Source organism: Lycorma delicatula, chromosome 11 (genome assembly GCF_047948215.1).
Source record: "Lycorma delicatula isolate Av1 chromosome 11, ASM4794821v1, whole genome shotgun sequence".
Lineage (NCBI taxonomy): Eukaryota > Metazoa > Arthropoda > Insecta > Hemiptera > Fulgoridae > Lycorma > Lycorma delicatula.
Window position 1 is genome coordinate 40,566,718 of NC_134465.1, and position 17,332 is coordinate 40,584,049.

The 17,332-nt window shown below is 29.7% G+C and overlaps 1 protein-coding gene across 2 annotated transcripts in view; it reads left to right on the forward strand.

The window, feature by feature from the left end:
- The window catches only part of LOC142332000 (transmembrane protein 53-like), an 87,064-nt gene extending 73,394 nt beyond the window's left edge, over positions 1-13,670 (forward strand). For both annotated transcript variants that reach the window (XM_075378054.1, XM_075378055.1), the window contains 2 exons: positions 7,875-8,052; positions 11,062-13,670. In XM_075378054.1, the coding sequence (XP_075234169.1) occupies positions 7,875-8,052; positions 11,062-11,220 (337 nt within the window). In that variant the 3' untranslated portion in view covers positions 11,221-13,670. The remainder of the gene's footprint in view (positions 1-7,874; positions 8,053-11,061) is intronic.
- Positions 13,671-17,332: the final 3,662 nt, after the last annotated feature.

Below are 17,332 nucleotides of genomic sequence, written 5' to 3' on the forward strand. Positions count from 1 at the left end.
ATAGTCCCCTTGCATTTCAACGCACTTGGTCCATCGTTGCACAAGCTTCCTGATGCCCTCATAAAAGAAGGTTTTCGGTTGAGCTGCTAGCCAGGAATGCACCGCTTCTTTCACTGTTTCGTCAGGTAAATTGATGGTCCCTTAATGTCTCTTTGAGTGGCCCTAACAAATGTTAGTCAGAAGGGGCAAGATCAGGACTATATGGAGGATGAGCCGGTACTTAAAAGTTGAGTTTCTGGAGCGTTTCAGCAGTATGTGGATGGGCATTGTCGTGCAACAATGCCACACCTTTCGACAGCAGTCCTTGGCATTTGCTTCGAATTGCAGGCTTCAGCTTGGCAGTAAGCATCTCACTGTACTACACACTGTTTATTGTCATGCCCCTTTCCTCATAACGTTCCAGTACTGGGCCTTGTGAGCCCCAAAAAAACCGTAAACATCAGTTTTCCTGGTTGGGTCTTCAACCTTTTGTTACAGGGCGAATTTGGATGTTTCCATTCTATACTCTGACATTTACTTTCCGGCATGTAATGATGCATCCATGTTTTTTCACCGGTGATGATTCTGTCTAAGAAGATGTCCTGTTCGTTACCATAGCGATCCAAATGTTTTTAGCAGATGTCCAATCGCGTTTGTTTATGCAACTGTGTACGTTGTTTTGTGACCCGTCTTGCACAGACTTTATGAAACCCAAGTCTGTTGTGGATGATTTCGTAGGCAGAACCGTGAGTAATTTGCAGACAATATGCCACTTCATCGATAGTTACTTGTCTGTCTAAGAAATCCATGTCACATGCAAGCTCAATGTTTTCCTCATTTGTGGCAGTAAACGGTCGTCCGGCTCCGTTGTGCGTAACACTTTTGCGACCGTTTTTGAATTTTTCAATCCATTCGTAGATATTCCGTTGTGGGAACACACTGTTCCCGTACTGTACTGAAAAGTCTTTGACAAAATGCGGTTCCTGATACACATCAAACAGATGTGTATCACAAAAAACAGATCGCTGAACGTTGCTCTTCTTGCAAACTGAACACTGAGCAGCCGTGGTTAACGGCAAGGCCACGATAATGGAACTAACCTAGCAGCATCAAACCTGCACAGACATAACAACAATTAAACCACGCATGCTTCATCTACACAAAATGACAAAAAAAACAAAACCAACATAAACAAAAATATAACTAAATTGCAGATAATAATTGACTTACCCTTATATGTTTGAGTTAAGAGGTTGTTTTTGTCTGTTACCATTTTCCTCAACTACTGACCAATTTCGATGTGGTGTTTTACATTACTTAGGTATCACTTCAGAGAAGGTATTTAGACATGTTTTACAGTTATAGGTCACCAGGGGGCGCTGCAGTAGATGTGTTTCTCTAAAACGGTTGGGCCAATTTTGATGCAGTTTTTTGCATTACATAGATGTCACCTTAGAGCAGGTTTTTAGATTAGTTTTATGGTTGTAAGTTGCCAGGAGGTGCTGCAGTAGCTCTGTTACTGTAAAACAGCTGGGCCTATTTTAATGCAGTTTTTTTCCATTATATAGGTGTCACCTCAGAGCAGGTTGTTAGATTAGTTTTAGGGTTATTGGCCACCAGGGAGCACTACAGTAGATGTGTTTCTTCAAAATCGTTTTTGAATGTTCAAAGTCTTTCTATCCCTAGCCATTATTATGTGAATTATTAAATAATTTGCACCTTACTAATGTGATGAAAAAACCTTAAAAAATTAAAATAATTAAATAACTGTATTTTTACCTTATAATCCTATGTGACATTGTCATATTGCTTTTAAGACAATAAAATTTAAGACTTTGATTGACTGTCGTGCGTGTCCTGTAGATTGCATAAATAAGCTTTAGTTATAATCATGGTCATGCTCGATGGTTAATCAGTCTTAAGTTTTATTGTCTTAAAAACAAAATCGCAATGAGTATTAATAGGTAGTAATATATTTATTTAATTATTTCATGTTTTTTAAGTTTTTTCGTGGATTTTTTAAAATGTTTAATTTTATTTTTTTTTCAAATTTGAGTTGTCTTTATTGTTTATAAATTTTAAAATTGACATACATTTCTGTTATTGAAAAGGTGTGTTTAATAATTTTTTGTAATAGCGTTTGTGTAGTTTGATTATTTTTTTTTACCATATTTGTAAAAACATACTAATAACAATAATAATTAAGCTTTAATTTAAAAAGTGTAATTTATTCGTACACTTTTTTGTGTTATCTGTTTTATGTTTTTAATGGGTTTTTTGTAGTTTTTATTCTTTATCCTTTCTTCTTTGACTCTTAAAAAATATATTTATCTGATCATGTTTATCCAGTTTCTGGAATTTTTCAAATTGTTTCTGGGTATAAAACTTAAAACCTATCGCTGGATTATTTGGTTGTCATTTATATTTGATTTTGTAGTGCAGTAGTCATGATAATCAAAAAACAAAATAAATGATTATTTATGTGTAAGGTGCATATACTGTGTGTGCCAGCAGTACACTAGAGAAAAAAACATTTTTTTAAAGTGATGGGACAGCCTACCATTCCTATTTTTTTAACCAGTGTTGGGAAGAGAAAATTCAGAGGTTGTTCCTATGCTTTGTAGAAAAATTATAAAAAAGTATAGATAGAAAACATGTCCAACAAAGTTATTATCTTAGTTTGTGAAGGTTATTAAGCTCACCAATTTTTTAAAGAGTATAAACGCATGTGGAAATTTATCAGAAAGATCACTGAAGTTTATTTAAAGAAACAAGACTTAATCATATCGATGTAACAATTATGCTTGAGTAACTTGTGTTGTATTTAGTTTTACGAGGTGGAACATCACTGTTCCACCAAACTAATGTTGGTGCTCATCACAGAATTGTTTACCGAGCCTTAAATAAAAGAATATTTTGGAATTCTTCAAAAAATTATAACCAAGAATATTTTTTGTTTTATTCTTAATTTTAAAAAGAAACAACTTGTTAGAAACTTGTATAATATAACATTTCCACAATATTTCATATTTCTGCTAACATTATCATAACTGATTTGAGTGTTATTTTCTGCCCTTCCTATCATTTTCACTCTAACATTTGTAGTTGACATGTTTTGAAACACCTCCATTCTCAAAACTATTTTTACATTGAGTCTTCCTGCATTGGAATCGTGAATAAATAGCGATATTAAGCTCTTCCCATTGTCCATCCCTACTAACATGGCCTCTTCTGCTTTGTCCCTCCTGCTGTAACGGTTGTACAATTTCTTGAAACTTTTAACAATTTAAAATTTTTTTAAAATGCTAGGAACAGTATTTTGCTGTTCTGGTATATCTAGGGCAGAAATTGTCAATCATCAATCATGATAATTCTAGTAAAATATGAAGTAGTGTGGAGATTTAAACTCGGTCAGCCAGACTATATTAGTGAAGAAATTTGAATTTAGCATTACAAAATTACATAAGACAATATTACGTTAAGCCAATATTTGGTTTAACAAATGCTGTATGAAAAATAATGTGATTCCGGCTCATGCTAAAATCAAGAATATGCATATAATTATGTTTCTATAAAGGTCATTAGAAAAACAGAAAAAGGTCGGGTAAAAATGGAAACAAAAACATTATATATTAAGGAGGGCAACCTGAATAAAAAAATTTTAAACCTACACTTAATGCTTAGTGAACATTTTTTAACAGAAATCTTGAATACAATAATTGAAAAAAAAAGGCAAGAATAAAAAATGAATTAAAGAAAAAGATATGACACATTTAGTAGGTAATTAGAAATATTAAAATACAACAACAAAAATAAAAAGAATCTAGTGAAGGGAAAGAAAAATGATATATTACCTGATAGAGTAATCAATCTAGCAAAAGTAGATTTTGGAAAAGATGAAAGCTTACTAAGTAAAGAATTAAAAGGTAATATACTGAATAGTTAAATTCGGAAAGATTTAGAATAAAGTATATTAATTATCAAAAATACACTTACATTACTGGTAATGAAGAACAAGAACATGCAATACATTTAACTGTGGAAATTATAACAAAAATGATACGCTGGCAACAAAATAAGATTGATAGCAGTAAAGAAGAAAAATCACATAAAAAATTTAATGAAGTCTATAGAAGAACGTAATACATAATCACAAAAGTGGATAAAGGAAACGCTATAGTGATAATTAAAAAAAAAGATAATGTGCAAAAAACAGAAAATTTTATAAAGAAAACTAACTACAAAGTTTTACCTAAAGATAGAACGGAAGTATATCAAAGGCAAATTAAGAATGTTATAAAAAATTCAAGAAATCTGATCATTGAAAATCAGTATTAATATTTGAACATGAATCCAAGTGTGCCAAAAATGAAATCACAGATAAAAGTAGACAAAGAAATTCAACTGATTAGGTCAATAATAAACTGTTGAACAGCTCCAGCATTCAAATTAGCTAAATATTTATAAAATATTTCAAAAGAAATGGCATGAGTACTTTTGGAAAACAAATATGTGGTTAAAAATTTAGTAGATGAGGCAAATAAATTAAAGGACATAAAAATTACAGAAAATTATATGATTGTAATATTATTTGATATTGAAAATTTATATCCGTCAGTACCAGTTAAGGAAACAAAATTTTAGAAGATAAATAATAACGGAAGTCTGAACAAAGAGATTGTGGATTCATTGAGAGATCTTAGACCAAATCCTAGTTTAAATTCAGTAACAAAATATATACATCACAAGATAGATTAGGAATGGCAAACCCTTTGTCAGGAATTTTAAGTGAATTTTTTTATTCAATATGTAGAAGAAAAATATATATAAAGAATATTCAAAAATTATGTCTGTTTTGAAGATATAAGGTATGTTTGGATGACTCACTGATAATAATAAAGGATAAAAACAGAAACAAAGATGATTTACTGTTAAATGAAATTAACAAAATAAGTAAAAATTTGAAGTTTACAATGGGAAAAGAAGAAAACAATATGATAAACACTTAGTTGATTTAAAAATAAGAAGAAAGCCAGAATAACTAGAATATGGCATACATAGAAAATTTACATACCCAAATTTTTACAATACAAATTTACATAATATTTTCTGTTTTTTGCACATAATCTTTTTTTTTAATTATCATTATAGCGTTTCCTTTATCCACTTTTGTGATTATGTATTACGTTCTTCTACAGACTTCTTTAATTTTTTTATGTGATTTTTCTTTTTTACTGCTATCATTCATATTTTGTTGCCAGCGTATCGTTTTTGTTGTAATAACATTATAAATGCAAAGTTTAGACATCCATGGGAACACAAATTAGCTGCGTTCAAACATATGTTCAATAAAGTAATCTGGTTACCATTAAGTAATTAGAATACAAAAAAGAACTAGGTATTGTCTTTCAAATAGCAGTGAATAGTGATTTCAAAAGATAAAAAAGGAGAAAAGATACGGCAGTAGGCCAAAGGAAGAAAAACGAAAATGGGCAGAATTTATGTTACAGGAAAATAAATATTTAAACTAAAGGACTTTTTAATATAACATAAATGTAGCACTTACCACAAATAATATCATCAGGAATAAGTTTAGAAATAACATAGAAAAAAAGATAGTTACAACAAAAATGGCATACACCGAATAAAATGTGATTGTAATTCAACGTATATAAGACAGACGGGACAAAAATTTAAAACAAAATGTAATGAACAAATAAGATCATATAAATATGAAAAAAGGATTCAAATTATATACACTTTTAGATAGAAACAGGACACATTCCTAGTGAATTGATAAATCTATGAAAATATTAAATTTTATAGAAAAAGGAAAAAGATTTAAATATTCTAGAAAACATGGGAATATTCAAGCTAAAATTAAAAGGGCAGGAAATAATTAATGAACAAATAAACACTCAATCCGATGTAATATTTAAAAACTTGAAATTGTTAAAATGAAGAATCAAAAGGATTAGTTTCAGAGAATCGTACAAATGTTAGAGCGGGAGGAATGAAAGAAAAGAGACCATGTCAGTAGGGATGGGGAATAGGAAAAGCTCAACATTGCTAGTTATTTGACGATATTAAAATTAGTTTTGAGAATGCAGATACTCCAAAATGCGTCGGCTACAAATGTTAAAGAGTGACAATGCTAGGAAGGGCAAAAAGTATCATTCAGATCAGTCATATAAGATAAATAATTATATTTTTTCCCAATAAAATTGTTATTTTATTTTTAAAAGCTTCTGTAGGTAAACTTATTGAATGCATTTTTATACAGGGTATCATTGAGAAAATTTTAATTACATGTCAAGATACTGCAGTTTGTACAGGTACATCTCCACAATCATTATTGCCACTAGTTGATTTTACGTAATGTATGATGTGTATTTAATGTAAAATTATATAACAAAAATGTTGACTGCGCCAAAAGCCATTCGACGGGTGTTTTATCATCGCTTTAATCTTCATTACTATGATCCTACTCCATTTGTCTGGCTTAGAAATTTCAAAGAAACATTCTCAGCAAAAAAGAAAAAGTTACCTTTAAGGTAAGAATAGTTCTCATACTTGCAAATATTGAATCCATTAGAATCGCTGTATTGTCGAGTCTGATGCAATCAACCCAAATCATTCAAGATCACTTAACATATTGCATGTAAGTTTACAAAGATTATTATCAAAAAATTTGAAATTTTACCCATACAAATTGCAATTTGTCTCGGGCAAATTGATAAATTTTGAAAATGTTTTGCCAGATAATCTTATGTAAGATTGAAAAATGACCAAAACTTTCTTTGCAGTTTATGTACGATAAGAAATTTTTAGTTAATTTATAATTTTACTTAAATATTAATTTTTTATCATAAATATGATCAAAGTTTTTTTGACTTATCAATTAAGATGATTTGGTGTGAGTCACCTTGATTTCAACACGATGGTGCAACAATGCACATTGCTTGTGTTTATTGCTAGAGTGCAAGAATTGTTTATGAATCATGTCATTTCAAGAAATGGAGACAGTCCATGGCGACTGACATGATCTCAGATTTAACTGTATGTGACTACTTTTTGTAGGATTTTTTAAAAATTTGGTCTGCAGCACTAGATTCCATCCAGTAACTAAACTAATCGATTCCTTTAATTAAACTAATTGATGAACTTAAAGAGAACATTAGTAAACAGATCGCCAACATTACAGTTGGAATTTTGCAGAAAATTCTGAGAAATTTTGGTGAGGGGCCTAAAAGATGTATACTCACAAGATATGGACATTTGAAGGATATCATTTTTAAGGTTAATGGTTAAAAGGCAGATTTTGTGATTAAATCTGATGTAAGTAAAATTAATTTAATAAGATTTTAGGTTTTCATTTTTTAACTTAAATTTTTCCATTTCTTCGGCTTACTGTTATTTATTATTGCATTTTTATTTTATATTTGTTATGAATACGTTTTTACATTTCTGTTTATTTCTGGATCATCTGAATAAGTCCTGGCCCAAGAAATTTGAATCAACAGGTCTTTATTTTGTTTGTTTACAACATAAAACATAGGTTAGTTTTTTCTACAGGTTTTTTTCAAGGAAGTTCTAATTAATCTCTTCACTAGTCTGTTTCTTGGTTCTTTTCCATTCTGGCGTTCCTACTTTTTATCTGCCATAATGTTTTTGGCTGTTGTATTTTTACTGCTACAGTAACAAAATGCTCTAACTTATGGTAATATTAATTTAAAAATAAGATATCACTTGCCTATTAAAAAATCTTCAACAGAACCAATCGTTAAAAATTATTCCATTGTTGAAAAATAGTTCTATGTAAAGGATTCAAAGAACTTTGTGTAAATTATTTTATTTTATAATGACCTATCAAGTTCTATTTATTTGTTTAACAGGTATCACCTAAAAACATTTCACGATGTCGCTACAATTCATTATCTTCGTGCTAGTCAGCTATTTCATACGACACTAGTTCAAGCACCAGCATTATTATTAGTCTCTGAAATGGATCCAGTAGGTTCAGCTTCTTCAAATAAGAGGCTAAAAGAAACATGGGAGTCCATGGGAATTAAGGTAAATATTTATTTTTAATCTGATAATTAAAGTTAAAACTGATAATTAAAGTTAAATAAAAGTAAAAACAAAAAGAATATTCATATCTTAATACATTTTTTTTGTAATGATAAATGAGTTTTTATAATGTTGAAAATAATGCCAGTGGTGAATGAGATTCAAATCTAGAACCTTTATTGTGTCTGTAGAATAAATAAATGTTTTGCTTATTTATTTTTTTTTTTTAAAGAATGAAGGATTTTTAACAACATATATGAATTTATTATAATATTTGTAAAAAAACGAGTTTATAAAAAAATACAGTGCAGAAAGCAAAATTGTAAAAGTTTTACATAGGAATATCTGAAAAAGTTTAAAAGAAATACTTGAGGAACATTTTTACAAGTATATAAATGTAATAAACAGAAATCTAATTATGCTGATCATATTAAAGATAATAAATATGTATTTTTAAATATAGATAACATTTAATTATTAGATATAAGTAACAATAAATTTAACTTTTCTTGAGAAAATACCATCTAATAAAAAACAACTATGATAATATAATTAATAAACAAATAGTTAATTTAATTTTTTCAAATTACGATAATAATAAACAATAGTTCTATTTTTTGTCACAGATTGTAATAGCAGTAGAGCAATTCATTTTATATCAGCGATTGAAATTTATGTTTCTCACTTTTTTATTTATCTTAATAATAGATTTTATTTCTAGATATGTACCAGTATTGAAGTGTTTTTTTATTTCAGTTAAAATTATAATGCAGTAATTTTATGCCACGTTTTAGTCTATTTTATTTTTAATAAAAGTAAAATGTCTGTCTTCTTTTTCAACTCTCTTCTTCAAGTTCAGTTGACTTTATGATATAGATTTTCTCAGCATTAAATTCTCCATAATTTCTGATGGAAAATCTTATTTGTTCATTTGCCATTAATATATGTCAAACCTAAAAAATACATTTTGCGACAGCAGTTTTTTTGTGTTTTACAAGTAATTAAAGCCGTAACATCAAATTTACGGCTTAATTTAAATTTAAAGAATTTCAACACGGCTTCAATTTATCTTTTGAGTTGAAATTGTAATGAAATTTTTCACAAGCTATAATTCTAAAATAAAGCTTTTCTGGACCCTTGTGTATATAAAATTTTTCTTTATTTTCACTTGTAAAACTTTTCCTGAAATTCCTTTCTTCATGATACATTCTGTATATCAGTTTAATTATTTTTCTTTAAATTATCCTGATAAAAATTTCTGGAATTATATATTTTGAAGAAATCGTATTGTTTTTCTTTTTAATTATTTACCCTCTCTTCTAAGCCCCGAGAGGCTTTACTGGATGTTGTTTTTAGACCCTCTAACTGATTACATCTCACAGTCATCAGCCAGGCCTCAGTTGAGATGCCACCGATGTAAATGCCTCAGCAGACATTTGCATCAGTAAATACATATCAAATTCACCTTCACGTAGGCCTTAAACGGATATCTTCACATCCAACCTAACATTATTCCCTCAAACTAACTAACTGAAATCGCGGAAGCATGAAAACCCTGCACCTAGTGTAGATTTGACAACACAATTCATGACTGTGAATGCCTCAGAAAACGAATGAGTTTAAAGTTAAATCAGTGCTACACTCATACCAATCAAAATTGTGTTTTACGCAACATAGAAATTCAGACCTACACCCAAATAAGTTGACCAGTTTAGGTCACCTAACAAGGGAATGCAACCTCATTCCGGTTTGTGCAGAAGCCAGGGACAAACCCTGCACCCTGGTCAACCCAACCAGCGGAAGTCCCAAAGTGAATCACAGCAATACCATTATAACCATGGTACAATGCCAATGCACCTACCTCCAACCAATCCAATGCCTCAGCCAGAACCCTAGCCATCCGGGATCCTACCATGATTGAGTACCTTGATTAAACTCCCTCTGCAGACCTATACACTGCAAGGGTGCGAAGGAAACCAGCCACTATAGACCACTGCTCGCGGATCATCCAGTTAATACGGATTTCAGAAAGGAATGTATTCTCTCAAGTTCCCTAACAACTTGTGAACGTTCAACTTTGTGTCAGGGACAGATGTAGAGGTCGTGATACACTGTATCATCTGTTCCACAATTCGGGCATTGACTCGAATCCACCAAATGAAACCTAGCCAAACTCGCTTGAAAGACATCATGCCTGGAGAGAAACTGTGTGACATACCAATTGGGGGAGACCCATCCAATTGCACCTTAATTAGATACTATAGGAAATACACCATGCGTTTAGCGACCTGTGAGGTATTCATCCCACCTGACCTGCCAAGACACAAGGCCCTGGTCTTCAATCTCCTGCTTTCATTCTGACGTCAACAGGACCTTGGAAATGTAGCGTTCCCTACGCTCAGTAGCCAAGATGTCTATTGGTTTGACTCCAGCTATAACACAGATTGCCTCCCGCAAGACTGTTCTATAACTGCTTATAACAGCGTAATGTCAATAGGTGTTTGTCCCTAACATTTTTCTTTCATCGACAGGCATTTGGCAATTTCAGAACACCTAAACATACATATGTGCCTGACCTAAAGCATCATAAGCAAGCAAATGCTTGTGGTAATAATCTGTGTGTTTCTGCATATGTTTTACTAACTTTAAAACAGAACTTGGTAAAAATAACACTGTAGTCTGGATTGGTCATTGCAAAATCACAATCACAAGCGAACATGATAATGGTAAACAGCTCACTAATAATGCGTTCATTTTGATCAAATCACTCGACATACTAACTGACAAAGGATTTATTATTATGCTGATACTTGAGATGTTTAATGAAACTAGCACTCATTTGTGGATGTAATAAAAATATTGTAAACTTTCAGGTAGTACGTCATATTACCATCCTTCTTCATGTCTGTTGTTAAACAACCATCGATTGATTCTGTTTAGATAAGTGATCAAGAATCAATTTGTATTTTAATAAACTAATTAATTTTTTTCTTTTTTTTTATTAATTTGCAGATGTCTTGGAAATGCTGGGAAGATTCGAAACATGTAAGTCATTATTTAAAATATAGAGATGAATATACCGATATTCTCGAAAGATTTTTGGATTCATTAAAACCAAAAGAAGAAGACATGCAGCAGCAGATCAGTGAAAAGTTACAGGCAAAACTTTAAGTGCCTTTTATTAATTATTTTTACTATTATTATAGTTTAGAGTTTTTAGTTTAATAGTTTCTATTTCTATGTCATTATTGCTCTCCTCCTTACCTGATAATTTTTTTAATTTTGTTATTTTATATTTATATTTTTTTTTTATTAGAAAGATAATGATTTTATTTGCGGTAATGTTTCTAGTTATATATGAAAATTGATACAGACAATTAATGTACGTATGAGGTTTATCCAAAAAATAATATCTGATTGCATAAATATTGGGCCAATAATTGATATTTAAGCTTAAAAATCAAAGGATCCTTGGTTGAAAAACATTCTATGAATGAAGTTATAGATTTCTTGGTTTATTTTTTAAAATAGGCAAGGAAAAACTAATGGTTTTTAAATTGTACTACTTTTGTATGTGCTTGTTTCTCAATAAATACATACAGATGTAAATCTATGTGTATATTCCTACAAATTATAAACTCTCTTTGTAAAATCAAAACAGTAATAATTTGAATATAGTTTTAATAATTAAAAATTTATAATAAATTTAATTAACCTCTTCCAGATGGAAATCTTTGAACCTAAATTAGTTTCCTGTAATCTTCAAATGAGATTGTTATAGAAAAATTGATTCTGGTGGTAAACTGCATGGAATGAGATGAGAGGTCCAGTAGGGTAGGATTGTTTTAAGACGTGTTAAAAAAATTTCTTAGTACAAGCTAGCTATAAATTACTGATTAAATATATTTACATATAATATACAAAAGAATGGTAGGTATCAAATTTTACCAACACAGTACAGAAAGTAAGCAGTTTATCAGGAAGAATGTGCAACCTATTAACAATTATTTTATTAAACATGATTAAGAAATGGTTTCATATTACTTATGGTTATTGAGAAATCAAGAATCGTTTGTTTTTAGGTAGGATGAAAAAAAATATAAACACACGTTCGTAAAAAAGTATATAAACACTTCCTTCATCCTCTTATCTTACTATTATCGTAACTAATATTTTTTATTCTTTTTTGGGGTTTCTGTTGTTCGTATATGGACATTTGTTATGTCAAGAATTTGTATAATTTAAAAACAAAAAATAAATTTCAAGGTATCATTTTAATAAAAATAAGTTCATTTAGAATATATGTGTAATGTAAAATTTTATTTCGGTCCATAAATGTGTTTTGAGTTTGATAATTCAAAATACCCAGTTAAACTGTTAGACGTACCATTAGATTAGTGATACTTAACTGTTTCATTAGAATGAGCTAATAATTTGTTGTGAGGCATTATAATTTCAGTAATAAAATTTGATTTATCCAGAGATAAAATTTTCATTGTAAGATAATTTTCTATAAAAAATCTATTTCATCTTCTATTTTGACATTTTATACTGCTTAAAGATTAAAAAAAAAATTTGTTGATTTTCTCACGGTCAATACAGTAGACGTAGGTGATGTACATATTTTATCAGGAAAGAGGGGAAAACATTCATTTAATTTCATTCTATACATAACAGAACTTATAACCCAAGTAAAATTAACATTGTCTCATCAATTTTGGCCGGATTCCAAAAGACAGAGAGACAAATAATAATTAGATGTACGGTTTTAAGCCATATAACTCGCAGTATAAAAATAAAAAATAAAATTTCTGTTTATCAGGACCTAAGATCGTACTTGAGGTAAAGTTCTCTAGATGTGCTCAAATAAAAACCTTGTATTTTATTAAAATGCAATTTGGAAAATTATAACTATCTGGAATGAATGGCTGGAGCTACACTACAAGAAATTGAAGTGACTAAATAGTGGCCGATAAGAATATGTGTAGTTTGTTTACATGGAATTCAAACTCTTGTAGGACAGATAATTTAATAATTTATTAAAGAAATCGAATGACAATCAGTGGGATTATATATAAATTTATTCATTTTAGAATCATTTATGATTCTAAATGTAAATGTCAGTGTAACTTTTTTAATAGTTATATTGATATCAATTTTCAGCTTGTACAGAGTCGAGTTCAGGTTTCACAGTTAATCTATGTGAATCCATACTACACAGTGGATATTATTTTCTATGTGACCTTTCTACATTAATAAAAAATATAAAGTGAATGCTGATTATTTTTAAAAATAATTTTTGTTCTTAAACATTTTATATCTTACTACTGGTTTAACTCAACTTGGCACAAACTGGCAATTTTTAATTTTTTTTCTTTTATCTGTTGAGTCAATTTTTATAGTTGTGATAAGTAAGATTTTAGAAATAATGCAAAATTGTTTCATGATATTTATATTATTAGGTGTTAAGCCAGGGTTTTATTATATTTTGTATGTATGTATTTTTTTTAATTCATGTTATGTTTTTTTGGATGAATTATTATTTTTATATACATTTTACATTTGTGATTTTAATTGTGATTAAAAATAGTGTATTTAAAATAAAGTTATCTAAAATACCATTATTTTAAAAAGATAGTTATAAAATATACTTAAATATTTATGTCAAGTTTATTTTAAATAAAAATAATATACCAAAGGTAAATGTATTTTTTTTATAGGAAAATGTTTTCATGATAAAGGCAGTCATAACTGCCTATCCTTTGCTATGTTAATTTTAGCTATATTGAACTCCCATTACTTCAGGAACTATTAACACTACAGGCTTAAAATTTTTTCTGGATACTTGGTATTCTAAGTAAATTAATATTATAATTATAAACCACTCCCTGAATGAAATATAAATTAATAATTATTAAAATAAATTGATTTTCAATTTTGTAGGAATTTTTTTTTTAATGAATAATTAAGCACATATTTCATATATGTTAAGATAGAATAATGACAAAAAGTTTTTCAAGTTGCTATGTTCAGCAGTTCCTAAGATAATGGGTCATAAATATAGAAAAATATGATTTTTGGAAAACGTGATAGCGTTGGGTTAGTAGTGTTAGCTTCTTGATTTTCTAGCTTTAGCTTTTTATTTCTGCTTGTCTGTCTTGCCCTTTTTTTGCATTTCATGAACTGTTTTTTCCACCTTGATTACCCATTCCTAGTCAATCTTTTTTAAAATTTTTATGGTATTAAGAACTGGATCGATTCCAAGATGCTGCAGAACTTCACACATGCTAATGTTTCCATTATTAAATGTTGACACTGCATCATGTACTCCAAACTCAAGTGTTTCCCACAAACATATTTTTTTGGCAACTGGTTTTGCCAGTTTTACTGGCAAATTTACAAATTCAAATTTGCAAATTTATTGTAAAAAGTTTATTGTAAAAGAGTGTTGTTTGCAAACAGCTGTGATGGAATTTAAAAAAAAATCATAAAAAATTTATTTGTTAACACAGTTATGAATCGTATATCAAATGACTCAGAAAATATTGAAAAATAAATTGAGAAATAATTCAAAAAAATTATATTTTGACCCCTTACTGTTTATGAGTGCCCATTATACCAGGTGAGAAACTTAAAATTAAACTGAGCCAATTGAAACTGCACTTATTTGAGTCATCTTTAATGCTGCTTCTAGCACCAGTATTGGTTGTGTGTTTTACTACTCTCATCTATTATTAACAATTGTAAAATATTCATGCTTCAGTACAGTATAGTTTCGTTCTTAGCATTTGTGTTTTTCTAAAATACCTTATTCGATCGAGGAAAGGGTTACTATAAAAAAAGCTTATGTGCATTCTGAATCCCTTCAAGAAAGTTTCAAATATTCATGGTTATGAATATATAATTCGATAAAAAAATGGTGTTTGGTAAGGTCAATTGCAAATACAAAACAAAGTAGGCAAGTTTCTGTTAGGACTTCGGAAGCCGTAGCTGATGTTTAAAAGAATTTCTACCAGCCCAAAAAAATCTATACATAATGTTCTAAGATTCTTACGATGTAAAGATATTAATTCTTAATCTACAATGCTAAATAAGAATACCAACAATAGTAAAATTTAGAACAAGGAATAATATTCGAGGGTAAGTCAAAAAGTAAAGGGAAATTTTGATTTCTCTCCCAGTCACTTGTATGGCAGCAATGATTGTTCTGCTATAACTCATAACCTCTATCAGTGGTTCATTGAAAGTATTGTTTCATTGTTAGCTGACTGTGTTTAAAAGTCTATTTAAAATGAATGCTCCTTTATCTGATTGTACCAAAGAAGAAATGTGAGCAATGATATGTTTCTTCAGTTCAGAAGGGGTGAAATCAACAGAATTATTTTTCAAATTCAGCAGCAATATGGAGTGAGTTGTTTGAGTAGAAGCAAGATCTATGAATGGATTGATCGCTTTAAAAGTGGTAGGATTTCTCTCTGCGATGAACATTGGCAAGGTAGGCTTTCCACTTCAAAGACTAACAATATTGAAGCAATCAAACAGATGATTTTTGGTAATCGATGAATTGTAGTTGGCGACATTGCAAGCGAGTTGAATGCAAGCCATGGGTCAGCATTTTCAGTCATCCATGATTCTTTAAACTTTCGAAAAGTCTGTGTTCACTGGGTTCCACGTTAATTGACCAGCATCCACAAAGCGAATCGTTTGAAAATTTCCCAGAAGCTTTTGACACATTACGAAGATGAAGGAGACTGATTTCTTAAGCGAATAATAACTGTTGATGAGACATGGAATCATCACTTTGAACCCAACAGGAAGTAAGCGACAAAGTTTAGTCTGGAAACAGCCTTCATCTCCCACAGCAAAAATATTCAAAACTCAGATGTCTGCAGGAAAAGTGATGATGTTGTTCTGGGATATGGAAGGTTCACTTTTGGTTTATTTAATAGATAAAGGTCAATTGGTAAACAGTGACAACTGCTGTGAGCTACTGCGTTTACTGAAGAAAAAATCAAACCCAAAAGATGTGGTAAACTTTCTAAAGGCGTGGCTTTGCTTCAGGATAACGCTTGATCTGATACGGCCAAAAAACAGTCCTTACCTTCAAGTTCTTGGTTTTGAGCTGCTGGACCACTTTCCATACCATCTGGAACTGGCTCCAAGTGATTTTCATTTTTGTGGTCCATTAAAAGAAGTGTTGCGAGGGAATCATTGATCTGATGAAGAAGCCATAGAAGCGGTGAAAAGTTTTCTGTACACCAGACCGAAAACTTTCTTCCAGGAAGGAATTCAAAAGCTCATTAAAAGATGGACTATGTGCATAGAAGTAGGAGGGGATTATTTTGAAAAATAATGCTTGTATCATTTATGTAAGTACAAATAAATATATTGATTTTTTTGAATTCCGCTTTACTTTTTGACTTGTTCTCATTAAAGTTCATGTATGTTTTAATTTGAGTACCCCCCATATTTCTCAGCATAGTTACATCACTCAAGTAAACCATCTTTACAGACAAGATTTACAATATTGTTGTTTGTGAAGCAACTGTACTCTTTTTTTTTTATTTAAAAAAAGAAGAGTACAGTTGCTTCAATACTTTCAATGCTTTTTGGTATAACTGACCAATATTTTCATCAATTTTAATCTAAATTTCTGTTTCCTTCACAACTCATTTTCCAACATGTTATAAATTGATATTATAATATTATGCATATCATAATAATGTTAAAATATGTAATTCACTAGAAAAAATCTCCTAACTTAAGTAATAGTTAAAATAACCTTTTTTTTTAAATGGTTATCGTATTGATACCAACTATCAAGGAAATTTAAAAAAAGTTAGCAATTGATAAAACTATGTTGTTAATTATATTTAAATGCTAATTTCTCTTTACAAAAAAGGTACAAAATATAATCACACTGCCAAGAAAATAGGTAAAACACAATACTATTTATGTATCATTGTCTGATTTCTATAGAAATCATATATATAATCATATATTTCATATAAATCATATATTTGTATAGAAAAATAGAAGATTTAATATGGTATAAAATTATTTTCTCTTTTGCATCGGTCATAAAATTATCACTTCAAAGCTCTTTTTTTCCTTCTTTTATCATGCATACTTAAAATAATTCTGAAAGTAGAACTGTGGTTTGTCAAGATGCTAGAATTTTAATCAAAATCTTTTAATTGCATTAAAGTGTTTGGTTAATAATAAATAAAATAATGCACACTAAAAAAAGACGTATGTGTAAAATTGTTTTATTTTTACTTCA